At 39.7% G+C, this 26707-nt stretch overlaps 1 protein-coding gene across 1 annotated transcript in view; it reads right to left on the bottom strand.

The window, feature by feature from the left end:
* Positions 1-24157, bottom strand: part of XDH (xanthine dehydrogenase) — a 54407-nt gene extending 30250 nt beyond the window's left edge. The window contains exons 1-14 of the mRNA XM_026845612.1: positions 23982-24157; positions 17145-17202; positions 14631-14727; positions 13301-13409; positions 12086-12212; positions 11181-11242; positions 8889-8957; positions 8065-8133; positions 7535-7621; positions 6076-6217; positions 5177-5269; positions 4278-4429; positions 3241-3334; positions 2510-2619 (exon numbers count right to left, since the gene is read on the bottom strand). Of these exons, the coding sequence (XP_026701413.1) occupies positions 2510-2619; positions 3241-3334; positions 4278-4429; positions 5177-5269; positions 6076-6217; positions 7535-7621; positions 8065-8133; positions 8889-8957; positions 11181-11242; positions 12086-12212; positions 13301-13409; positions 14631-14727; positions 17145-17202; positions 23982-24035 (1323 nt within the window). The 5' untranslated portion in view covers positions 24036-24157. The remainder of the gene's footprint in view (positions 1-2509; positions 2620-3240; positions 3335-4277; positions 4430-5176; positions 5270-6075; positions 6218-7534; positions 7622-8064; positions 8134-8888; positions 8958-11180; positions 11243-12085; positions 12213-13300; positions 13410-14630; positions 14728-17144; positions 17203-23981) is intronic.
* Between the last annotated feature and the right edge of the window lie 2550 nt (positions 24158-26707).

Raw genomic sequence — 26707 nt, 5'->3', positions numbered from 1 at the left:
CACACTTCAGAGAAGCTTTCCTATAACATGATTGCAACAAGGGGGCAATATTTGCCTTCACTCCTCACACCTGTGGTACAGACACCTGTAGGACAAAAGGCACTCACTATTTTTCCTCACTAGGAGTGTAGGTAAGGTAACCATCACATCAGCTGCCTATGTCTGCCCTATCTCTTGGTAAAATAACAGAGCATGACCCCTCTAAACTATGACAGTGGATGTCTCTAGGTGTTTGCTATTCTCACAAGAAAACCAAGAAACCTTTACTGTTAAGGGCTGCATATTCAGGACTGAGATTAGGCTTCCCTCTCCCCTTCTGGACAAGATGCGACACCAAGTAGGAACACATTAAGAAATCCACACACTCTAAAAGCCTCATAGGCAGTATTGACAATTGCAAAAACTTTGTTTCCATGTCAGTTTTTTCAGTTCACCACCATGGAATATAGAGATCAATAATGCATGAAAGATAGAAGTTTAAAGGATGAAGTAAGACTTCATGAAGACTTTCTGTCTCTTCAGTGGGGCAAAAATTGTGATACTATGAGCCTATGGTGGCAATACTGAGCAAACAGCAGGTTAAGATTGCTTTCCAAAGATAGAAATATATAGGTATTGTGTAGTCAGTCTTTTTCTACTTGAAAGCCAGTAAGTGTCTATGTGATATAGAATACTGTTATTATAAATATTAAGTAAGTGACAAATGTGATAGAGAAAGATGTATGCAAGGGAAAGGACATGAAAAACTGATGGTCACTAAGTAAATAATAACACAAGTGGTGCATAACATTTGTGAACATTATCAGGAACACAAGGAATGTTTTTATAGTCCAGAAGAGAAATAGAGTTATTAAATGCAGGCTATGTCCTGTTCTAGGAATGCCTTGGTATATACAAAAAGCTAAGCAGTTTTCTCTTCTGGAATCTATTTATATTTTATCTTTAATCCAGTGAGTTGTTTCCTTTTCTAAATACTGTTTTTGCTCAGCTGCAATCCCCTTACAAGTAAAGACTCAAAAATCTTTATTCTCTGAATATCTTAAGTATCTGACACCAAACTAGCAGGAGAAAAAGGTGTTACCTCCTCTCCCTCAACAGTGTCTGTGATAAAGCCTACTCTGTGTTCAATCCCCCTACAGTAACAATGAATCATGTAAACTGCTAAATTTCTTTAGTCTAATTCCTTCTGTTGTTTTACCAGCCTCACCCTTGGTATGACAAGTCACATCAGTTCAAGAGGTAACATTACTTTTAAACAAACATACACTGAAAAAAATGATCTCGCTGTGTGCTGACACAGTTCTGCTTCCAGTTGTGAAGAATTCAGTTCCAGAAGACTTTGCCTGCCACATGCCAGCACCTTCAGGCATCCCCAGAAGAACTTTACTCTCTCTGACTTGATGTTTGTGAGCAAAGATCAGCCAAGAAACCATGAAGTAGAGTTCAAAAGTTGTTTTAGTTTTTCAGATCAATGAACTGCATATAACCTAGGAATAAAGCCACTGCCCTGCTGGTAAACATTTGTTTGTTTTGTCAAATTGCCATATGACTGTCATATGAATGAAGGAATATGGCGTTTTCCACTGACCACCTCAAGCATGTTTCTCATTTTGGAAAAAAATAATCCTTCCTCCAATTATCACAAGAGCAAAGAAAAATCACTCAGAAATAGATGGAAAGACATCATAAATAAAACAGCTGTGTTCCCTTAACAGTTAGATACAAATATTAGAGAGCATAGACAAAGGATTTATTTGTTCTATCCCATAACATGATGGCATTTCAAGTAAATCAGTGTTTCCATTTATAAAGAAAATGTGTCACTACACTGTGAATCCTTGCATCTTATAATTTGTAGCCTCAGGCCCTAAAAAGCCATAAAATTAGTCTGATGTTCTCTCTTAGAACTATAAGTTACAGTTCACACTGATACGGAAGAGAAGTGTTCATTGTCCTATTAGAAGGAAAGTTTTGCAGAGTCATTTGAAGTTGCAAGTCCACGTTGTCAAAATGCCCCAATAATCAGCCCTTGTGGTTTCAGTCTTGCAAGGCAAGGATGCAGAAACTGAACTTCTCTCTTATCTGCACACACTTTTTCCCATTTCTTTTCCCATTTCAGTTCACAGAAATGAAGCAGGAACCTTGGGAACCTTAACTTCACTTTACTTCAGGAACTACTAGCATTTTTGCTATACTATTTTGCAAACAGAACGTAGACCTCTGGGAACATCACTTTGCCACTTTTCATTATACCAAATGTACTCAAAAAGCTCCAGACAATAAAGTGAAATTTATATTTCTTGCACTAGAGAATTTCTTGGGCTTACTGTATTTTATCATAAAGCCCAGCTCCCCTTGCTTGTCAAAAAAAATGTATGTTGCTAAATTTTCACCTGCTCCACTTGGGACTACATAAGCATTTGGAGGTCAGTCTCCAAGGAAAAAATTGCCTAATAACACTCAAATAACAGCATTTTAGCTCCACAGAATTCTTTTCCTACAAGCTTACCTTCTTGCTGTAGGGTATTTCAACAGAGAGAAGTATTTCTTCAGGCTTAACTATTGTCTTTCTGTATCCGGTGAAAAATTTCTCATCCATTGTGATAGTTCTTTTGCCCTCTGTAGAGCAAGGAGAGATCAATGGCAGATGAATAACTCAGATAAGAATGGCAATAATATGTGTGAAATAGCCTTCAACCTACAAAAATCACACCTGATATGATATCAGTTTTAATTTTTCCACCCTCTTTCACCAAATCAGGATTTTCTCAGATTTACTTTGGTCCTTATGGAATCTGTGAGAGCTTCTGCCTACATACAAAGTTTTATTTGCACAGGAACTGATCAAAGAGACCTCCCTCCTTCTTTATCTAATTAAAGCTGAGCCTACAGGTGGTCCAGTTTCCAACATCCCAACGTAATTCCCTCTTTCCCCTTCCTTAACCTGTACACAAACCAGTACAAGAGAAAGTCGCTAATCAGAGAGTCCACTTATTTCAAGGATCCTATTAAAAAAAAATCTTCCTAAGAGCAAATAGAAATTGAGACATCTGGCTTTCTTCATAGAAAAAAACCCAAACAACCAACTTTCAATCTTTATCTGGAAAATCCAGAAGGATCAAAGTATGATAGTGACAGAAACAATTTCATGACTACTGTGTTTCACGAATAGACATCATGGCAGAAGACTGTTGACTATCCCACTCCCTTCAGTGCCACAAGGAATTGCAAGTAACTTACGATTTGATACCAGAGTCAGCTTGCTTCCACTTGCCATTAACACGGGATTTAAATCAGAAATTGGGCTTGCTGTCATTATGTTCCCACCAAGAGCCTAGAATGATAATATATGCATCAGATAAATATTTAAAAAACTGAAGATACAGTACAGCATCTTGTAATCATACACACTGCACTAGAGGTTAGCTCTGCTTGAGTTTGCTTTGATAATATCTTTTTGCTTATTCAGCCATTTTAGGCCTTTAATGAAGTGGGGAAATGTAAAACCCATGAAATCAGGTTGCTCTCCCAATCAACACTAATGTTTGCCCAAAACAGCTTTAGGAACAGTCTTTGAGTAATGCATCAAAACTACCTTATGCTCAAACCACGTATGCCCAACAATGCCAAAATTCACTCACTGTAGCTGCAATTAAAGGGAAGATCCATAAAAGTATAGAGCATCTTTTCAGTAACATTCAGGGAACCCAAGTTTTTTGGCCGCGGTACAAATGTATGGCACAGTATCTTGTGGACAAAATTTTTTGTTTGGTAAGTTGGTTCATCTGCTTGCTTGATTTTTTTTTTTCTTTTAGCATATGGAGTTTGAACACACTGAACCCACTCTTTCACTTTAAAACTACAGGAAAATTTGCCACACCTGATGCATTAACACTATGGCTACCAAAATTGCCCTGGCAAAAATATACACACCTGCTTCTTTGAAGTTTAGCCAGCACTCTAAATACGTATTTGTTAAAGTAGTCAAATCTCACTACAGTTTCCCCCACTTATCCTGATAACAGCAATGGAAGACCTGGACAACTGCCATGTTTCCCTTGCTTGCTACATCTGTGATATCGGTGAAGCACAGGCACCAGCTGAGACCCATGTTGCTGTCAGTTCCTGGGGCTGGTTTATGTCTACTAGCTTCTTTGCCTAGGTTTGCAAATGTTCTTGCGTGAGAAGCACAAAGCACACACACATATTGGATGAGACAGGCCAGCTCCTCAGACTGAGCTTTCAGTTCCAGGCCCTTATGCTCCTGAGTCACTTACAGCAACATTCCTGATCTGTGGCCCTGCAAACCACCGCAGCTGTTCAAGGACAGCCTGGAAGACCTCTGCTTTGTAAGGAGGAAGCTCTGCCACCACTTTCCTCAGCACCTCCTCTACTGAGCTCAGGGTACAGGCAGCGCCGAAGGTGATCCCTGTAAACAGACAAATTAAAAGAATTGTTCTCCCAACAGAAGGATGGTTATAACTGTGTCTACAAAGCTTAGATTTAGACTGCAGGGTTTAGATAAGACATTCAGTCACACTAGACTATTTTGTATGAGTGGTATGCAAACATCACATCCTCAGAACAAAGTTCACCTTTAAATCACAGCTCATGGTAGCACTGCCTCTCACACGACAGTAACTCACTGCCCTTTTGCCTCAGTGTATTATGAATGATACTGCTCTCCCATTCGTACTAGTTTGTCTTTTGAGAAGTGAACTCCTCTCCAATTCCCACACCTTAAACATGCTACCAGGCATTAGGCCACATGCACTACACTGTCCTAATTACTTCTATTTGTAAGGTCAACCTGTTTTCACCACGAAGATAAATGCAATACTTTGCTTAGTCACTTAGACTGTCAAATCCAGCATTTTTCCCCCAGTTACTAATTTTAAAATCTTTCCAGATAAAAAGATTGCCTATTGAAACTCATTATTAACCCAGTTAATACGCATAAAGCACCATACATCAAACAGATAAAATGTCTAATATGCCTTCTAGTGAAAGCCCTCTGATTCTCAAATTATTTTTACACATCACTCGATTTCATTCATGGGAGAGACATTAATGAATACAGAAAAGAGTTTTTATTCTGTTTTTTTTCCTTCATATCCTCTATTATTCTGTGGAGTCCCTACACACTTCACAGGCATTCCCCCTCCTTTTTGCTCACCTGTTTCAGTGTGCTGAACAGCGTTCATTTCAGAGATCCATGCTGGTGCTATTATCACTGGATACAACATGTTCTTTAACCTCATCTCAATACCTTAAGAAAAAGTAAGACTCCTTCAGTTACACAAAGGTGACAGAAACCCTAAGTTAACTGTTTCATGATGAAATGGCAGCAGGCCTGTTAAATAATCAGTTCACTGACCATCAGTTACATAGATTATGTAAGGTCAGAGATACCAAACTAAAAGCTGTTTTCCACTAATACCAGAACTCTCACAGGGAAGTTTTAGACACTCTTTTCTAGGCTTACAATAACCTTAAATACACTGTTTAGTACTTGTGTAACCTGGCTATTGTTGTACATAATCCTTCAGGAAAGAACAACACATACAATGAACCATACAAAGTTTGAGGATTGTCTCTTGAACCAATTACTCAGGATAAAAGAATTACTGAAGTCTGAACTCTGCCCCTCAGCACTTATATTTGCAGATGTATATATTTTGGTGGAAAAAAACATAAGATTTCAAGTCTTGAGAGTTCACTCACTGAAAAATCTTTCAAAATGAGGTTTCACAACTGAATTCATTTGATTATGAGGACATTTTACACTGTGCCAGTCCCTTCTTCTCAACATTCCACAAAACTAGCGCAAAAGCTCAGAGGTCTAGATAAGGTTTGTTTTGGGTTTTTTTCCCCCAACACAGCAAAGAACAGGGAAAAACATTCGCTGTGTGATTAATCTACCTTTGAAGAAAATTTGTTTTACAAACAACCCAAAGATTAAACAGCTATTTAACAGCAATAGCATGAAGGAGGTTTACACTTGCACTGTTCTCAGAAATAACTCCATAGTAAGTTTTCCAAATGCTCATAATGAGCATCAGCTCTTCTTCTTACCCACTTCTGTGTTTCCCACAACAAGCTTGGCATTGGGGTACTGGGATTTGAGAGCCACCAATTCCTTAAGAGTTGTAGGCTGGATCCACATCACACGCTCACCTCTGAAGCACAGCTGTTTCTGCTGTTTGTTACTCTGAGTCTACAAAAGTGAATTCAGATACTCAGACACTACATCAAGCCAAGAATCCCTGTTCATATGTTGCCCATGCCCATGCCAGGCCAGGCTCCATCTCAGCCAAGTTACTGACAGGTGGCTGTGATATCCACACAGTTGTTGGCAGTTAGCCATTCCCCATCCTTCTGCTAACAGTGACAAGACTCTTTTTCATGCTGACAAGAGTTTTCTCTTCCTGATATTGCCAGGTGCATCCTGCTGCCGCATCTCCTCAGCAAGACCTCTGCCAGAAAGCTCCATCTGATCAAAGTTCTGGCAGATGCCTGTGGCTTCAGCCATCTTAAAAGTAATGGGGTTTCCATTCTCATCTCACTGAAAAAATATCAGTCTTAAGCACTGCTGAATTTCAGTTACCAGCTGTATGGCCAGATTCTGGTTCCCTTTTAAATTCCTTCATCCAGTGACCAAAGAAAACAAGCTAACATGGCTGCTTCCCACCAACATCAGATCAACCCTTACACAGGAGAACACCTCAGAGAAGAAACAAAGGGGACCTGTCTCAAGACAAATGCATATATTATGCTATGGTCTGTGAGAACCTACTCACACTGTAGCTCATGACACATTTAGGCTGGGTGAAGCAGCAGAACTAACAATTGAATTTCAGCTGGTAAATGTGAAGGAAGCTGTAAACATGTCATGTGCTGGGCTAGATTCCTGGCTGGGACACATTTGCTTAGGGAAAAACTACCCCAAAAAAGACAGGAATGAAACATGGAGAGAAACTAATCTCACCTAACTTTTGATGTCAGTATGAGCCAGCCAACCTCTATACTCCTGCTACACTGAATGGAGAGAAATTGGTGCTTTTAGGAATTCATCTATTTGAAACATATATTCAGCTATAACCCATAGCTCCTACTTCTCTTCCTACATTATAAAGAGAGCACAGGGTGATTAGCTCAGATACAGCTGTATTTGGTGTAGAAGTTCACATCTGACCTAGTAAATTGAAATCTAGATGTCAGCAACTGTTCCACCCCTGGATAGGCAGTGACCGGAAAGGAAGTGAAACCCAAGAGCAGGCATGTATGGCGAGAAACAGAGAGGAAAACCAGCCAGCTGGGGCAGGCACTTGGCTTGCATATCTTTTACACCACCCTGGCTTAAATGCCTTCCTTTTTATAAAACAGGGAGGCGAACATGCCCATGCATTTCTTTCATCAACAGCCATCTTTTGCACTGCCATCTCCTCAGGGCAGGGACACTGCAGACACTCAAACCCTGTGCAGAACAACAAAACCAATGAACCACATACTATTTCTTTTTGAATGAATTTACCATTAACTCTGGTGGGAAGATTGGCTCCTGTGTAGGGTCCAGTGGCTGGAACTCAGAAGAATTGAACAAGCTGGAGGACATCATTGCCTATAAGACAGAAAATGCAAATGGCTGAGTAGCAGAGGAGAAAGCTATCCACATACAACCCTAACTCATTCCTCTTGCCAGTGGAATCCCTATTACTATTTCATGAAGCAAAGAACGGCAAACACAACAAAAAAATGCTACCTGATCCAGGTTCTTCAGTCATATTTTTCTGATCACAATGCATGTCTGGTCAGAAACCTGAACCCTGAACACTCTAACAGGTTTTTGCCAACCAAAAGTGACATCACTTTCACATTGGCATGTTAAATTACATCAAAGGTACCTCTTCTGAGTTAAGACCAGCATAAAACATAAACTAGTCTGAATTGCTTTGCATGAATACAGCTAAATTAAAAGCATCAGTCTTTGGCATACAATAAACCAGACCTAAGACTTCAAAACATCAGAAACAGAAAAAACCTAATTGTTGAGAGGCACCTTACCACATTGTCTTCTTTTCCATTCATGCAGCAGCCTGGACCATTGGCTTTTCCTCCACAGCAGCCTCCATTCTGAAGAAGAAACAAGCGTGCTTCAGCTATTCTACACAAACTCAGAATATTCCAACTTTTACAGAATATATTCCTCCTCTTTTATCAATCTCTGGATTGAAGAAATTTGCAGTAAAGTTTTTCATTAATATACTACTTTGACAAAAAAAACTCCAAGCAGTCTTAATTGCTGAAGTATTCCACTCAACACTGGATGCTTCCTAACAAAGAATCCACAGGAATTCACTGGAATTTCCTTATGCCCTAATTCCTTGTTTTCATCCCTCCATTGTTTGCACCTCAACTGGTGCATAAAATGTGATTAACTTTGTACCTTCAGATATTCCAAAAGGTTCCAATTGTACAATTTATTGGAATGGTGATTAAATTACTTTATTCATCACTGCACTGCTAAATTTGGGAAAGATCATGCTGGAGAATTAACTGTTTTTTAGATCTGTTTTCAGAGAAAGATGGATCACTTCAATATACCAGAAGTTGGTAACACACTGCTTACATTGCCACCATGCTATTACACAGAAGTGTTGCATCTCACAAATTCAGAAAGAACATTATCTAGCTCACTGTTGTTGTAAAACCTGCATCATGATGGCTAGTCATGCTAAGCAGTTCATACACAGTCATAGTGTCTTCCAAGAGACAGACATTCAAACCAGCTTGGATGGCTCTGAATAGCTGCACCACAGGTGACTAATACATCAAAACTCTAATACTATATTGCAAATTGATGTTATGGTTTTTAAAATTCACCTTACCATGCTATTTTCCCTCTCACTACGACAGCATCCAGTGCCATTGGCTACTCTGCCACAGCAATTCAAGTCCTGTTGGGACAAAAACTGTTCTGAGAAACATGTGCAGATTCCAAGGAAATGAAGTAACCCTAATTCCCTTTTGAGATAAATTAATCCCACATTTATTATATCCAAAGCAGAAATGGGAAGTGGAAGGTGCTAAGCAAGTAGGTGTTTGCCTTGTTAGTGGAAGGCAGTATCCTGCAGAGTGATGGCTAGCTCATGTCTAGTCTACTGATAGACCTCTTGTTCTGATTTAGAACTACTCTGACCATTCATCCAGGATCTCTGGTCCAGCTGGAGCTGTGAGGAGATACCCAGAGAAGAGTAAAAGGGACAAGCACATACAATACAATACGTAGTACTCTACCAGCATCCAATTGCATTCAGCCCAGGAGACTACCTTAGCCTAGTGTGTTTCTGTCTCTTTAGTAACCCTGAGTAGCTCTCCATCCAGGTACCTGCTTAGTCTCCCCTGGAGCCTGTGTAAGATTTTTGTGCCCACAACACCCTTTGGTGAGTCCTGAAGGTCAGCTACCTGGTATGTGGCAGACCATCCACCCTTCTTTGTTTTCAACCTGACTCCTACTAGTTTAATTTCTTGACACCTTGCTCTTGTATTGGAAGAGGCAGCAAACAGCAGATGCCTGTTCACATTCCACCAGCTAGTCATGATTTTGTAGATCTCTATCAGAGATCAACACAAACCACTATATGGGCTACTCAGTGCTTGTTCCCCTCCCTGATATCTTTTTTCCAGGCTGAAGTGTCCCAGCCTACTCAGTGTTTCCTTGTATGGAAGCCAAATCACCACAGACACGATCCTTAGTCCACTTCTCTGAAACTTTCCCTATTCTGCTATACCCTGTTAGAGACAAGAGGAACAGAACTGCACAGAATACTCAAGTGAAGGAAGAGCCATGATGCATGGCAGTATTTTCTGGTTTGTTCTCTACATTTTGAAGTGTTATTTTGACTGCTAGTGAGCAATGAGCTGATGCTTCCATGCAACTGTCTACCACACCTCCTGCATGGTAACAGGCAGGTGATCTTGTGTCTGCTCACAGCCAATCATGTTGTATGTGAAATGAGGACTGGCTTTCATTCTGTAAATTGCTTTGCATCTTTTTGCCCTGAATTTTGTATCCCATTTTATTCTCTAGTCTCTCAGGTTCACAGAGTCCTTCTGAAATTCCTCAAAGTCTGTTCCTATCTTCACTATTCAGACTAACTTGATATCAGTTAAATTACTTTCTTAGATAACTGCTCGCTCTCTTTTCCACCTCATTTATGGATATCTTGAACAGCCTTTGCTCCCACCACAGGTCCCAGCAGAACTCCACCAGTGACCTCCCTCCTTTGCAAAAATACATCATTTTCTCCTACCTGCCATTTCCTGCCTTTTAACCAATTTTTCATCTGTACAGAAATCTTCCCTCTTACCCCATGGCTGCTTATTGTCTTTAAAAGCCTTTGGTGAGACACTGTTGAAAGCCTGTTGGAAATCCATGTAGACTATATCGACTGGGTTTATCAACCATTTGTAATGGATCTGCTTGTGTTTTTTGTTGATCGGAATTCTGAATAATAAACTGAAATTAATGAGCAGCATTCTAAATTCTTTACTTCTGATATTTAATACCAGTGTAGCCCTGTAAGTCGCTAGTCATCACTGAAGTACCTAATGATCTACTTTTCTTCACAGCCTCCAGCAGTCTTTCAAGAGCAAAGGGACTAGAGAAAATTTATGGCAAAGCTTCATACCTCACCCAAACCAGCAGATGAGTTCTGGGCAAGAGCTGTACAACATTGATTCCAACATCTTTCCAGAGCTATTTCAGGTATGCAGCTGATCTTTCAAGAAAGCAACTTTCTCATCAGATTCCCCCACAGTTTGTCCCTATTCGTACACCATACCTTTACATTTTTTCCACATTGGGGAACATCTTTAAGCTGTATTAGGCAGAGCTGCTGAGTTTTTCAGAGACTTACAGAAAAGAATTAGTCTAATTACCTGCAATCCAAAGAGGTACCATCAGATAGATCTTTAATAAAGTGCTTCACTTCCAGAACTGCAGTGAGTAAAGGAGTTTGTGCATTATTAATGCATGAAGCACATACAAAGGGGTCAACAGTTGGACTGAGTTGTTGTGGCATGTATATTTCCTTCCTCCCTATTTCAGCTCATGGTGTATTTTAGTAACAAAAAGACAGCCTTCCAGATTTTTTTTAACATTATCTGAAGCCACTTACTTTAGCAAATGTCCTGTATCCTTCCAGAATGGGTCTGTATCCTGTACACCGACACAGGTTCCCTGCATTGTCAGAGCAAAAGGATAAGGTTTTAGTGTCATTTGTCTGAGAACTTCTCTTTTTTTTAGAACGTTTTGTAGTTTCTCACAAAAGCTTGTCCAATCTAGATAAAGCTAGTGAAAAACTAGGAGGCGGAAATTTTCGGTAGTAATCTTGCAACAATCCTACCATCCCTTTTTGCTGAAATTTTAACTTAAAATTAATTTAGAAAAAAAATCAGTATGGCTTATTCAGTATTCATTTACCTCCGTTGTGTATGTCTAATCAGTATACCAACTAGCCAGTCTCCTGAATTACAAAGAGGTTGTTTTCTTCTGCATCTGATTTCCTCTCGGGTCACTGCCAGGAGCATGGTAACAGCTCTAATCTCAGCAACAACAGCAGCCTCTCAGATGATTTACACAGTTGGATTCTGCCCAAGTCCACCATGTATATTGCTGCCTTGGTCCTTTATTTGAGGTTGGCTGGCCCAGATGCTCCGTTACCTCTGCAGGCTCTTGTGACAGCAATGAATAAACAGGAGATGTGGAAGCTCTTACAAGCTCCCCAGGGACAGGCTACCTTTTGTTCTGTGTTAAGCTTAGTGGGGTCCTAATCCAAGACTGAGGTCACTTGCCCCTGCTTCAGGACCAAAAATGAGCTTCTGTGAGATTTTCCACAGGCCATATTTTGTTTAATTCATAGCATCAGGCCAGTCTCCTACTAGAAAAGCTCATTTTTAACCTCATAACAATTGGCTATCTTTAATGAAATACATTAAACAAAGGTGCACCTCCATCACAATTGGTGAATCAGATGTAATGAAAGCAGAACATGTTGCATCTCTGCAGAGCTACGAGTATTACCTTGGAAAGCATCTTCTATGTCCTCCATTTTGGGCTCGGGTTTGTTCCGAAGCAATGTATACATGGACATGACAATGCCTGGAGTGCAAAAGCCACATTGGGACCCATGACTTTTTGCTATTCTCTCCTGAGAAAAAGTAACAACCATCAGCTCACAATATCAAGGTGAGTTCATTGCTGTTCCTGTTTCTGTAACATCTCCATTAAAAAAAAATTCTCACCAGAGCTAAGACTATCATCAGATGTTCTCTGATGAGATGGTCAATTAATCTGTGAAGCAGACTTCAAAACAGAGAACACTCTAGTTTCCACCTACTCTTTGAACTCCCAGTGTAACTGAAGGTGACTAAAAGCCTCCAATGAGATCAGAAGTTCTTCAGATTTACCATACTAGCAAGGTTGGGGCTACCTGTATAGACCTGAGTTTGTATTTCAAAGCTTAGCTGTTAGAATCTTCAGGGAAGGTAAGGAAAAGAAGACAAGCAAACAAAGGTCAGATTAGCTGCCATCCATTCATGCGTCTCTAACTTACTTTTCACTTTGTTATTTACTGTCTAGATATAGATATTGGCACTAGTCTTACCCACTGTACAGAGATGACTCATAGTTTCCCTTAAAGAAGCAGTATCTCTGACAAAGCTGAGGCAAGTCTGCTTCCATAAAAAGTGTATTATAACACCTTTCTAGAAGAACAAGTCTTCACACTCTTGTACTCCTCCCCACCAAGCATATTTAGGGACTCCAGAAACATTGCTGACCCAAACCTTACTGTACCACTGCAGAGAAGGTTCCTAACTATGCAGGATGAGAAACCAAGGTCATTCATGGAAGGCTATGGGAGAGGCAAAACCTAACTCAGATTTCCTGGCTCCAAATCATCATATGGACTTTCACCACAACATCAGTCTTCCCAGTTCCTGGGTTATGGTCCAGGATGTGGACCAAATACAACCACGTAGCCCTAGAACAAAAGCATTAGCAATTCAGCCGGTACAGCACCAGTTAACTTGTTAGGGCATAAGAGAGCTGCAGCACTGACCAGGAAGTTTGGCTCTGTCACTTAGTCACTCCTGCAAGTAAAGACTACTCATGGTGAAAGTCAAACTCCTGCATTCAACATTGTGATGGAGGTCCCAACACCGTGGAACATGATTAATGAACATAAGAAGAAAACATCAATAGCAGGTTTTAAAGGTACCCGTATTAACAGCTTACCTGGGCTGGGTGGAGCCTGGATTTTGTGTTTCCTATGCCTTCAACAGTAGTTACAGCTACATGATGGAGGGCACAGACAGGGAAGAGACAAGCATTGGCAGTATGGTGGCTAAAATAATAAATTAAGGTCATTTCATTTGCCTGTGCTGATCAACAAAGGAAAAAGGGAGCAGGAGGACTGAAGAGCACTCAGAAACTGTAACAGTGTAAACAATAGAAGAACTTAAATAGATGTGATACAGGTATTAGTTAGTTACAAATCAAATCCTACAGCACCTACTCAGCCAAAGTTCTCATCAACTTCACTTGAAGTTTAAACTGAGTATGCACCATAGAATTTGACCTAGAAATAACAACTTTAAACATCCTCGTTGCATCTTAAGCTACAGAACCCACATAAGTAATTTACAGGGGCAGACTACAAATACCAAGATGTTATACAGCTGGCCTGGCCCACTTGCAAAGTTACATAAGAGCATGGAGCTCTTGGTCTTCTACCAAGGAAACAGTTTCTAGGTAGTATACATGGGGAAAAAGTCCAGGCTGAAGGTATAATAGAATAACGCTGCCAAAATTCTTATAGGAACTAGCTACTTTATTTCATTTCTATCAAGACAGAATAATGACCCTAAAGATACCCTATTCAAGGCCACATTGCCAAGCAGAACCACTAAGTTAGATGATCCCAAGTTAAAGTATCTCTAAGCATTATTCCAAATATATCCAAGATTTCAGTGCTTTCCGTTCCCCATAGTAAAACTAAACTGGGGCCTGTCCCTCTGCCTCGTCCTCTCTCCATTCCCCTTTTTGTTTGATTCCATTGCTTCACTTGTCAATTAATTAAAAGAACAGGAGGAAAGCTTATGGCTCAGAAAATAAAAGTAATTTTGAAGTTTACAATAGAAGTAGAGAAAAAGCGAATATCTGCTGGCATACAGAAACCAGATTATTGTAGTAATACAACAGCAATAAAGATTTTGTCACAGTAATCATCATTTGGGTCATCACAGCAAAAAGTTGTATTATATTGCAAGAAAGGAACATAAAGGTTTTCCGAATTAGGAAAAAGCAGATACCCTGTGTGCTAGAGTTACTGCAGATATTTTAGGGCACAGTGAAATAGTTCCCCACCAGTGCTGTGCAATGCTGTAGGAAAAAAACACCTTTTTGACTTAGCCTTCTGAGTTTATGTTCTGAAAGTGAAAAATTGTGCTTTGGCAGAAACATGTATTATATAACTTTTTTTTAAAAAAAATAGTACCACGTCTGGAATGTTAAGAACCTGACCCATTTAATTTCTCTGTTGAAGAGTTCAGATTGCAAAGGATACAGGATTTTCTTCCGAAAGGGATCATACTTGGATATCATAACAGTGCAAGCTCCACATCCACCTTCTCCACAGCCTAGTTTCGTTCCACATAGGCCCACTGAGAGAACAGGAATCAAGGAAAACATAAAGAGCATTGGCAGAAGCCAGCTCAAACTGTCAAACAAGGCTTAGCAACAAGTTCTTGCTGGAAACCAAGCACTCATTTTTTTTCTATTTAATAACTTAATTTAACATAAGCAAAGTTTCAGATGCTGGCATGTGAACTTTGAGATCAACACTCAAAGCCCTAATAAGAAGGCAGGCCACATTCCAATTGACTCTTAGAATAAACAAAAACTTTCTGAACTTCAACAGTTGCCACTTTCCATTAGACTCAGATAAGTAAATTACATAAGGGAGACAAAGCACTTGGTAATCACTGTTCAAGCATGCAGCCACATCCCTGAGATGCATGGTTGCATCTCCTTCAGCACCTCTCACCAGGGGTGGTTGATTTATTCCTACACCTGGTGATTCCTACCACCTAGAAGGGACCCAGACAGGGCAGTCATGCAGTGCTACAACTGACACAGTTTAGCACTGACATGAAAGCTGCACTTGAACTGCTCACAAACTACCTGCATCTCAAGAGTCATGGCCTGGCCAATGTAGCTTCTCTCTTGGCCCCATTTATAATAGCTTCCCCATTGCTAGGGACAAAACCAGCAAAGCACATTCCCTAGTAGCCTGGTTCCCATAAAACCACAGGAGGGAGACACTGAGAGCCAGAACTAGCAGAGATGCACAGAACCACTGCACAGACATTTGGGAACTCACAAAATGTATGGACTGGCCAAAGCAGATTCCTCCACAGGCTGCAGAGAACATGTCTGTACTTTACAATCAGTCATTAAATCAGATGTTCTGCAAAGCTATTTCAGGAGAGAATTCATAGAGTCAGTTCTGCTTTGGGTTCCTTCACTCATTAGAAGATAATTAGACACTGTTATTTTTTGTGAAGAAAGCTGACCAATGCTAAGAGACTTTTGTTGGGAAAAGAAGAGCTGCTTTCATTGGCAATAGAAACATGCCTGTGCTGAGATAATCAGTTTGGGCCTGTGGAAAAGCAACAGGCATCATGATATAGGGAACTGAAATAATCTTTGCCTTCACTGCAAAGATTCCTGAACTGATTGTTTTCATAGAAACATAGAAATGCTAGAATCATTTAGATTGGAAAAGACCTTTAAGATCATCAAGTCCAATCATAAACCTAACACTGCAAAGTTCACCACTAAACCATGTCCCTAAGCACCACGTCTACTTTTCATACAATTGTATACCTGCCTCACAGAAATATAGCTTTCCTATGCCATCCAATGTGTCTCTTGACAGAAGTGCTAATCTGGCTCAATAAAACATGTTTCTCAAAGTATTTGTCTGACCCTAACCAGACATCTACATAAGTTCACCAGAATGTTCACATAGAAGATCAGAAATTTTAAGAGCTCTGATTATCTCTTTACAAGCCTATTTGCATTAGATATTAAGAAGCTCAGATATAAAAGGTCTAGCAGTAAGAAGCACACACAGGCACAAGAGTCATGCCACTTATTTTTCCTCTTGCACTTCACTCACTCAAGGTACAGTCAGACAAAATATGGCTGTTGATAGTTTTGCTGGAAACCCCAAAGCGGATTGTGATTTATATCCTGATACATCTTTCAGATCCCAGACAAACAGAACATGGCAGCATGGTGAAATAAGTATGCGTGATTCTTTTTAAGTAATACACCAACACAGATGTGAACAGTTTTGCATATGTACACACCCATCTGGTCACACAAAAACTCAGAAAACATGGAATGACACTACCTACTGAACCAGACCCAGTATAGCCAGCCTGGTCATCACAGTAATAGCTACCCAGCTCCTGAAGCTAGTCTGACTCATGTGTTGACCAGTTTCAAACAGGAGTGAAATGTGACTGCTGGCATCCGCTCATGTAAACATGCCTACAGTATGTGGTGGGAACCCCTGCCTCTGAGTTTGCATCCTTGGGTCATTTGATAAATAGGCCACAGGTTAAGCAAGTTATTGAATATGAATTACCCAGTAATATCCAAATTATTGGATGTTACAGCAAGAAGCTCAAGCGGCTGTAATGTTTGGGCCAGAAATGTCTTCACAACTCGTGTGGAACAAACCTAAATTTCCTTCAACTTTATTATAATCTCAATATTGGGGTTTTTTTCATCATTATCTAATTCCCAGCAATTCTGAGAATTTTCCCTTCAAAGTATTAATAAATTACTTAAAATTTATTTAAAGTATATTATTTGAAGTTTGCTATTGTTTAAGCTTGGAATACCAGCTGTAATCTTTGCCAGCAAGAAATACCAGACCATGCAGAGCACTCCCTCTTACACTCTGTGCACAAGCTCTGCCTAGTGCTAGTGACAGGCAGAACAGTAAACAATTATGAAATGCTGTAGGCATTTAAAGCCTTCTGCAGTTTTTTCTGACACTGGATACATTTTCTTCGTAGATAAGTTAGTAGAGTTGTCTCTGGGTCCACATCTTTTTCCACCACCTGCAAGAAGGGAAAGGTACTGTTACACACAGAATGCTTTACAACACATGTTGGTCAAACGGAGAAAGTTTGGTCTTTCTGAAGCTTCTTTTCCAAAGCAGGGAGCAGAACCATTGATTAACTCCCTTTACTAGGTTCAGCAATGTTGGTCATGTATCCAAACACAATATTTACTAGAATTTATTGAGAGAGAAAAGTATATGCATTACATACATCAGAGTTTTTCAGCTGTGGCACACAGAGGCAAATCTTTAAAAACACTTTATCAAAAATTGCAAACAGAATTAGTAGTGAGCAGAGAGAACTGTGTTTTGTACTTGAGTTCTTAATTCCTGACATCTCCCCAGATTGCAACTCATCTTTATTGGCCATGGATAACTAACCTCTGTCCCTTCTCCTTACTATTAGAAAAGACAGAGAAAATGAGCAGATAAACAGAATGACAGAAATGGCATCAGTAACAGACTTTGTAGAGAAAAAAACCACAACAGTGGAAACCCTAACACGACCAATACAGGTGCTGCTGAACAGACAGGAAGTACCAATCATCTTGAAGTTCCTCTTTCTTCTGTGCTAAGGTTAAATTAATGAGTGTTACATTAGTAGCCATCCTAAATGTGGGAATGTGAAATTCCAACCAAGGAGAAATTTGCTCTGCACATTTTGAGTCAGCTCCATCCTATGAGTGAACAACATTATTAACAGTTATCTATTAGACATAAAATTAGATTCTACTTCAACCTCTGCCCGATGGTCAGAAAACAAAGTTCTGCCCTTGCCTCAAAATGGCCATAGATCTTGTCTTCCCCTTTCTCTGTTATTAATAGTGTCAAGAAACTCTTCCAAATTCACTGTGTGCCAGAATGTAATCATGTGTTCTTGGCTCTTATAAACTGTTCAAGTCCTAAGTACAATAGTTACAGTTTATTTAAATTAATCACTCATGGTTTGAAGGACAAATTGAAACAAAGGTCATCTGTGTAAGCCTTTTTTTCTTACTGATAAGAAACCTTCACAACCTCTGCATTGCTTTAATTTTATGCCTTTAACACGTGACAGGGTTATTCTAAAGATACAAGGTTCATACTTCCTATTTGAGACCACATTTTTAAAACTGTTCAGTAAAATTGCTTGCTACAAAACACAACTGGTCATTTTTTGCACATCTCATTCCTGCATTAGGGTTCATCTACAAGGAAAGAGGTCATTCTTCTATCTTGGGGATGTCGTACTGTAAATCATGCAGAACTCATACAGCTGCATTCAGAGCAGAGTGCTCCTGTTCCCTCACCTTCTGGATGCATAGAAGCAAGAATGAGCATGCAGTGACTCTCTCATGATGAGTTGGTTCAGAGCAAGCACATAGATCCCTCTTCAGGAGTTTGGTAGACATGAGCAGATAATTTCAGAAATGCCTGTCACTACAAGTGTCCCATGGACAAAAGGCCTTTCACAGCCATTTCACAGGCAAAGAGCCTTCCCCAACAACGCATACCCTTACTGTCAAGCTGAGTTTCTTCCACAGGCCTGTGCCAATGGCCATTGCAAATCCTTCCAAAGCAGCTTCCAAGAGAGCCAGGCACAGAGAAAAAGCTTCAGAATAGTTTTCTAAATGGTTAAAGATCATCGAGATTACTCTATGCTTAGATCAAAGAAAATGTCTCAACAAGTTTTCTTGAAAAAACCCAAGCAGCAGTCCATGTACTCAAACCAAGCAATTAGAAGTTTGGCCCAATGGCTCCTTTTCAGGAAGTAAGAAATAAAACACGGGCTTAAGCCTTCATTCAGCAAAGCATTTAACCACTTGACTCCACACACTTTTAGTGAAGTACTTAAGCATGTGTTAAGTCCCAAAGTCCAACCTTTGCTCAATTTCATCAGAAAGTGGCTCCCACTATGGAGTAGAACCTGTCCTGAACAATTCACACTCTTACCCTGTTCAAACCAATAGCCCTGATTCCTACTTCAGTCACTTCAAGCTACTCCACTGTAGCTGTATATCTGCAGTGCTGGCAGAGGCTTGGGGTCAGATGGAGATCACTAGAGGACATTCTGGATTAAACCAAATCACACACATCAGAGAGCATGGAGTCGTTTATTCACACTCAGATTTGTGGGGGGATACTTGTTTATGAGTCTCTCTTACTAGCCACAGAGTAAGAACTTTTTACTGTTCCTGCCTTTTCTTCATTGTCATTGATGCTGGTTTTATCCTCCATTCTTCCAGTGTTTTGTTACAATCATCTGCTGTGATTTGTTCTTAAAATATTTTAAAACCCTGTGGGTGGAGATAATATTTTCTCTTGTCTGATGCCCAGAACAATATGATTCACAGCTCAGTATCTTACCCATCAAAACAATTCTTGCTCACCTCACCCGGTGTCCTTGTACAGAAGGAAACTGAATTATATCCATTGCCTTCAGTGGGAGTAGGATCAGCCTACTTAGATATTGCAATTAAAGAAATATTTCCCTTTTGCTCAGGGTTTTTTTTAAGAATTTTTGTGGGATTTTTCTAAACAAAATGTCCTGTTCTAGATATGTTAAATCAAAGGCTGCATTTCAAGAAATTCAAAACTGTGAATTTTACTGCATGTGGTAGCTTAAATATTAATCAAATGCAGAAAGAAACTTTGTTGGAAATGTTAGGATGGCACTGACAGTCAAATGACTCCCAACAAATTTGCTTTGTACTGCTGTGTTTGCATACACATCTATTTGTCTACTGATTCTAGGAATCTTAAATACTCAGATCACCTCAGCAGGAGCCCAGGCTGGCCCTACAGTTCTTCAGGCTTTCAGTATGACATTGAACAAGTTCCTATGCAGTAGTCTACACCATGAGCTGGTCCAGAGAGGTGCTGAGCTCACTTCCTCAAGATTTCGTGTACAAAACTTGGATCTCAACAAATATTTTGTTTGCTGTTTTCTCTACCTGCCTTTCACTAAGTCAGGTAACTTTGCCTTTACAACATACAGCATCATATTTAAATTAGTATTCCCATAAATTTAAATAAAAGATTTTTCAATTTTAAAAAACAGTAGTTGAGCAAGGTAAATAGAGGAACAAAAAGGAAACCAGAAACTTTCCTAATTTACCAAACAACATGCTAAGCTTTCCATCAGCTAGGGTCTTTAAATGAGAAACATATGCTTTTCTGAACAACAAGCTCCCATGCAATCACTAGTCCCTAGTCACTCAATTAGCTGCAAGAAGAGAAGGTGAAAGGTTTTAACCAGACCACCATGCATCAAGTCAGACTAGTCAATGGTAAAGGTCCCCTAGGGCCTTAAAATCTGTGAATGTGTATTCCTGAAGTCAATGAGAGATTTCAAATTAATTTACTAGGGAAAAGGATTAGAACACAGATGAACAAACTGAATATAACCACACAATGTAAATCCTCTATTGGTCATGAGAACATTTTGTTCTGCTTTAAACTAGTACACTGAAAACTTGTCATTCACTGTTTATGTAGGATCCAGAGGGCCCCAGAGCTCAAAAAAATCTTGTATTTTGGCTGGTCCTATCTACAATCAAATATCCACAGGCTCTGGAAGAGGTCTAATGTGGCTTCCAGCATAGACCCCCTCCTAATATTCAGGGGAGAAATAGAAATATTGACTTCACATGTTTGAACTAAAATTACACACTACATATGCATGAGACAGACTTGTCAGCTGAGGAAAACAAACTCGCCACTATTAACTTTACATTGTATGTGTTGTTTTTCATTCTAGTCCAAGCAGACTATAAAGATAACTTTGTGTTAGTTGTGTGCCAAGTTTTATACCCAGTGAAGTAAACAGGTGCTTAAAATAAACAATCCTGAATGTGAAGTATGCTCAGCTGTTCTCAGGAGACTTTTCTTGACAACATTGCAGACTGGACTAGGGCAATAGAGAAGGATTTGGTGCCATGTAAGTCCCTATCTTATCAACCACCTCTTATCATGCAGTTTTGTACTATGACAGAATATCAGCAGCCCATTAGCAATGTCAAGCTGTCACAAATTCACACAGCAGTAACCTTTCCCACTGGCCATGCTATCACATTCTTTGCAGCAAACAGGCTGGAATATTTAGTCCAGACTCCAGATGGATGGAGCTATATCCTAACTTGCTACCTGCTGTTTCAGCAGCATTACCCAGGCACTTCCCACCACCCCTTCCATCATTTAGCCTCTCGTGCAGAAATGTCCCAACAATCTCCACATTTGTTGCCACAGATTAGATTGCCCCATAAGCCCAATTCTTTCTTAAACCTGCATTTGGTGGGAGTTTAACTCAAGCCACTTTGGCAGCACACCCAAAAAGAGAATAGAAAAAAAAATGTCAACGCATAACCCAGGAAGCCATCTCCTCTCTTATCAAATGGAACCTGCTCCTGTGCTAGCACTGCCAGTTCCACGAGCCAGCAGAGAAGGATGCTCCAAGACAGCCTTGACATATGCCATGAGATGGTACCATTGCTAATATTAATCGTTCCCTGGTGGGGCTTTTTTCAGCCAACAACTGCCAAGATCATACTGCAATGAACTCCTTTACACATGCACAAGGTCAGCTCCAAGATATGGCTTTTTTAAACAGGAACTGCAGTTCCATAAATATTGCTGAAATGCACAAGGGCAATGCCATTCACAGCGTGTTTGCTAGCTCCAGAACACAGTGAGAACAAACAACAGATACAAAAGGAATGGGTTGTCTTCTGCTGCTAGCCTTCAGGGTCTAGGCTGCTATTTCTCTCCTTCTCTGCCTCATCCCACATGCATAAGAGTACCACAGAACCAGTTCTGTGCAGGTCAGTCTCTTCATTTTTGCTTTGACAAATACATATTTTCATATGTTAGCCAAGAGTCTCCTCCACGGAGATGAGATTTTCTACGAATTTGCACAGAGCAATGCTCCTGTAATCCCTGAGCACCAACCAATGCTGAAGCACCAGCTGTAAATGTATAGATGAATTTGTTTATAAACTCTTCACACATACCATGAGTAGCATATTTTGTGGTTTTGAACCTTAGCTGATCTGGCACCAGAACTACAATTCTCTTTCATTATAGCATACCAGAAAAAGAAAACAAAGATAGTACACTTGGCCTGTATCAGGGTCTGGATTGCCCAACATGTTCATGGCAACCTCCTAGTGTGAGACTCAGAAAGCTCCCAGTTCACTCTCTAAAAATTGGGGATCACAGAGGAGGGATCTGGAGTCACTAAAACTTTCACAGAGCGAGCAGAAGACAAACTAATGGCATACCAGCTGTGCCCATCATAGCAGAAAATTCATCAGATTAAATTCACAGATCATCCTGTGCCACAGTATCACAATCTTGATTACCAGACTCAATTAGCTAGTCATGATTAACTTGGAGCTTCAAGTTTTCACCTCCCTCTAGAAACAATGAATGGCTGATATATCAATTAACATTGACATATAAACCATTACTGATTTGTGTGAGCAAAGCTTCAGTCATCATCCTTTACAAAACCTCAGAAACTAGGGCTGGGCTCTACATCAGTATTACATTCAAGAGCTCTTTGACTAATTTATAATCCATACTAGATAAACTTTATTCTTCACTACTGATACTTAGATAAAGCAAAACTTTTATATCAAACACTCCAGTACCTTGGAAAGTTCAAATGCCAATCCAGTTTGGGATCCAAATTCATAACTAAAACACTCTAATTGTAGCAACAATCTTATCCACACACTTGATTGAATTAGCACAAAAATAAAAAAATGGCAAAATTTATAGTAGTCCTGTGCCGGTCTGTAGGGCAGCGCACAGAGTTTTTTTAACCAACAATACTGTGGAATCCCTCAAGTGATTTAAAAATTAATTCTCTAGCCCAAACTTAGTGCTGCATGTGATTTACCCCTCAGCAGTGCACAGGGAAGGTCCACAAACTCTCAGCTTCACAGTACACAGTGGATATGCAACCCTCTCCCCTCCCCAAGTTTCCCAGCTGGAAGCTGCTTTGGCACAAGTTTCCCTGCCCAAGTATCTAGGCAAAAGGAAGGTAGTGGAAGATTAGCATTGAGCTGAGCTCAGAAACAAAACTAACTCGGTGCTTATAGTTCAAAAAGAGTCAGCCTAGACTTCTTATAAGCTTTCTGAAGAGTCAAGGCTGCAATGCTAGCCAGGGGAAGTCCAAACTGCGAGAGGGGCTCTGGGACAAACTGTTCAAAGGTGTCCAGCATATGCAAGGACAACCTCACCATCCTGTGAGACACAGTCACTTCTTGGGTAATTGTCAGCAGTTGATCTAGGAAACGGTATCAGTTAATGGGCTTTGATTTTAAAGAGTTTTCTAGCTTAAACGGAAATACTTTTTACTTAAATCCCTTTAAAAAATCAAGTATCAGAATTACTTACTGAACATATGAATTATACATGGATGCCTACATTTGAGTTACATTTTTCAGATCTGTTGTAATTACTGAAATTATTTCTAGTAGAAATGTCTGTATTAAGTCAGTGCACCTTTATTTAAAAGTAGCTACCTCAGAATTGCAGTAAATTTTTGCCAACAAATCTAAAATGTGAAAGGAACATTATATAGTAGTGTTACTCTGAATAATTCACAAGGTAAAGTCAAAGAAGAGAAAAAGCCACTAACAAATCAATAAACAGTCTTCACAATTTAATATTTAAAAGTCATGGCAATTGTGCTGGTATTAGAAAATTTCAGAGGAGGAAGATGACTAGAAAAATAAGTAATCAAGCCACGATCCAGAAGCAAGCTGGACAGAAAGCTGAAATCTTCCTTACCTTTTTACCATTCACAAAGAAAACAAGTTCATCCCCTGTCTCATTTGGAGCCATCCTGCAGACCTTCCAAAATTTACTCAAACAGGGCCACAGATCACCCTTCCGAGAGCAGCCCTACAGTGAAGTGAGCACCAGCAATACGACAAGTAATACGAGTCTGCCTCAAGAATGTTTGACTTTATTTCTACATCAGTGCCCTGTGAAACCTCATATTATATAAGAGCCAACCAAGAGGCGTGCCAGCTGCATTTGGTTGGTGCTTCTGCAGCGGTAATGACAGAAAAGGAGCTGGAACGAGCAGAGTGACCCGCCCCCTTTTATATAGCAATACATCACAATTCAACTGCATTCCCTTTAGATTATACTGCCAGGCTTGGGGCACTCAGAGTGTGCCACGGCAACGGCTGCCAGGAATTCACAGTATTTTGCAATACAACGCAAACTCCGGGGTGGGGGGAGGTTCTCCCAACTATCCCTCACCGAGTTATTGACAAGAAAAAGCTCTGTTTCCCTTGCTCTGTGCATAGCCATCCACCTGACATGCACCATGCAGAGGTCTCTAATGAGAGCACCTGCTATTTAAAAACTCCTCCATACATGCACATCAGCAAGTACACTAACTGCAAGACTATTTCACTATTTTTCCTTACAGTTTTAAAGCTACAGTACCCTCCACCTGCAAGGACATAATTTAAACAGAGATGTATTTGTCCAGATAAAAGCAGTTCTAGAGAACTGACAAAATCAGTGCTGGGCTAAAGCCACAGTTTTTTATGGCTCTTAAAGCATTTAGGCTTACCTTTTTTTGCCTTCATCCTGGATCCTAGGTGCATGTTGCCAGTGAAACATAGAGGAAAGCCAATTCTTTGAAGAATTTTTTGTCTTCCATTTCCTTGGTGGTGGTTTCTTCTGGTTTTTCCATTACACAACTGTACATTTTGCATTGTCTTCCTGTTTTTTCTTCCAAAGTTGTTGCAGAATTATCCACAGACCCCTAGATACGACATGCGTTGGTTTTGTGAACAAGATATCTAAACCCCTAGTTCCAGTTTAAAATTCCTCCACAAAACAGAACAATTCCAAAGTCTCATGGAAGTTTCCTAGCACTGTATTTAATCCTGTTTGCTTCATTTTGATTTTTATGACTTTGCTTTCCTTCTTCAGTGTACCAGACTTAGTTTCAGTTAGGTTTGTTTTATTTTCTTAAAATCCCTAGGAATGCACTACATCAGTCTCTCTCAATTCACAAGACAACAAAACCTAACTAAACTACTCTTTTCAGAAAAAGTATTTCCTTCAGTATTTTGGAAATATGTCAGAGTGAATACAATACATACATTATTTTTACCAGCTTTTATCTTCTGACTAATGTATTCTATTGCCCAGTCTATCCTCTAGAAAAGCTATTTTATACCAAGTGCCAAACGTTGTCTCAGCACTTCTTTACAGGCATTTAGTTTGCTGAAAGTATAGCTCACAGCAAACTTGTGCTTAACACCAGCTGCCTTAATCTACATTTGCAGTGAAGTTGTGCATAGCTGAACCAGTGCTGACACCTATTGTCTGGCACCTCCCACTTTGTAATATAGGAGTATTGGAAAAATGACACTTTTCTCCAAGAAATCTTCAGCTCTGTTGCTTTATATCTATGTGCAGATTAACACAGTCACTACCCTCACGTAGCAAGCATCAATCTCAAGATTAGTGTACACAAGCTTAGTACTCATAAATAGTTTTGTAATATTTAAAATAACAATTATTACTCATAACCACAGGTACACATTACAGCAATCTTAAAGCAACTAGCCATTACAGTATTAACACCAAAATCAAACATGCTTAATTTCCTAATCTGTCTTTTCCATAATGCATGATGTTGTTCTTAAGTTTAAAGAACACTTGTAATCATGTCATCTCTTTTTTAAGGAATCCCATGCACAGATTTTTGCCTAGCCTTGGTGATAACCTTATGGCTAAACTATCTCTTTCTGCTAAATCAGTAAACACCATCTTATGATATTCCACTGTAATGTTTATTTTTGACCCATCAACCTACTATATACATAACAAAAATAAATACATCCGTAACAGTAACCTCTATATGTAGATTACATAGAAACACAAAACTTCAGACTTCACCTCAGTAGTGTCACTGATCACAAAATAATAACAAATTCATTCATTCTCTCACCACCCTGATGGGAAAGTCTATTACTATACCCATTTCACAGGCAGAGAACCAAGACACCTAGAACAGGAATTTTCCAAATCCTCTTAAATAACTCCGGAGCATGATAGCTTGTGTTAATGAAGTCTCTTAGCCATTTTTGGAAATCCCACACCCAACAGTACAGAGGATTACCAGAAATGACAGAGAAGAAAGTGAAAAAAACCCAAACCCTACTCTCACTAAAATTCTGTAAGAGAAGAACATCTCTATTAGCATAAAACTCCCCTAAGTGAGCCGAAATTAAAAACCATTGTCAAACAAACACAAATTGGTTACGAGACAAAGTATTCTGACTTATTGGCCAGTTTAAATCTAGAAGCTTTCCCATTTTAGAAATCACCCATTTGCCCATTCACAACTCCAAGATGGGTACATTTTGGAAGTTTAAAACTCCCTGCAGTCTCTCTCACTTATTAAAGAGCTCAGAAAGCAGTTGATATTAGTCAGGAATAAAAAAAATAATAATAAAAAAAAAGCCGCTGGCTTTTCTCATTTT

This window comes from Athene cunicularia, assembly GCF_003259725.1.
Source record: "Athene cunicularia isolate RWA chromosome 3 unlocalized genomic scaffold, athCun1 chr3_part1, whole genome shotgun sequence".
NCBI classification, from domain to species: Eukaryota; Metazoa; Chordata; class Aves; order Strigiformes; family Strigidae; genus Athene; species Athene cunicularia.
Note: the sequence above shows the minus strand (reverse complement) of the source record. Positions and strands in the feature narration are given on the sequence as shown.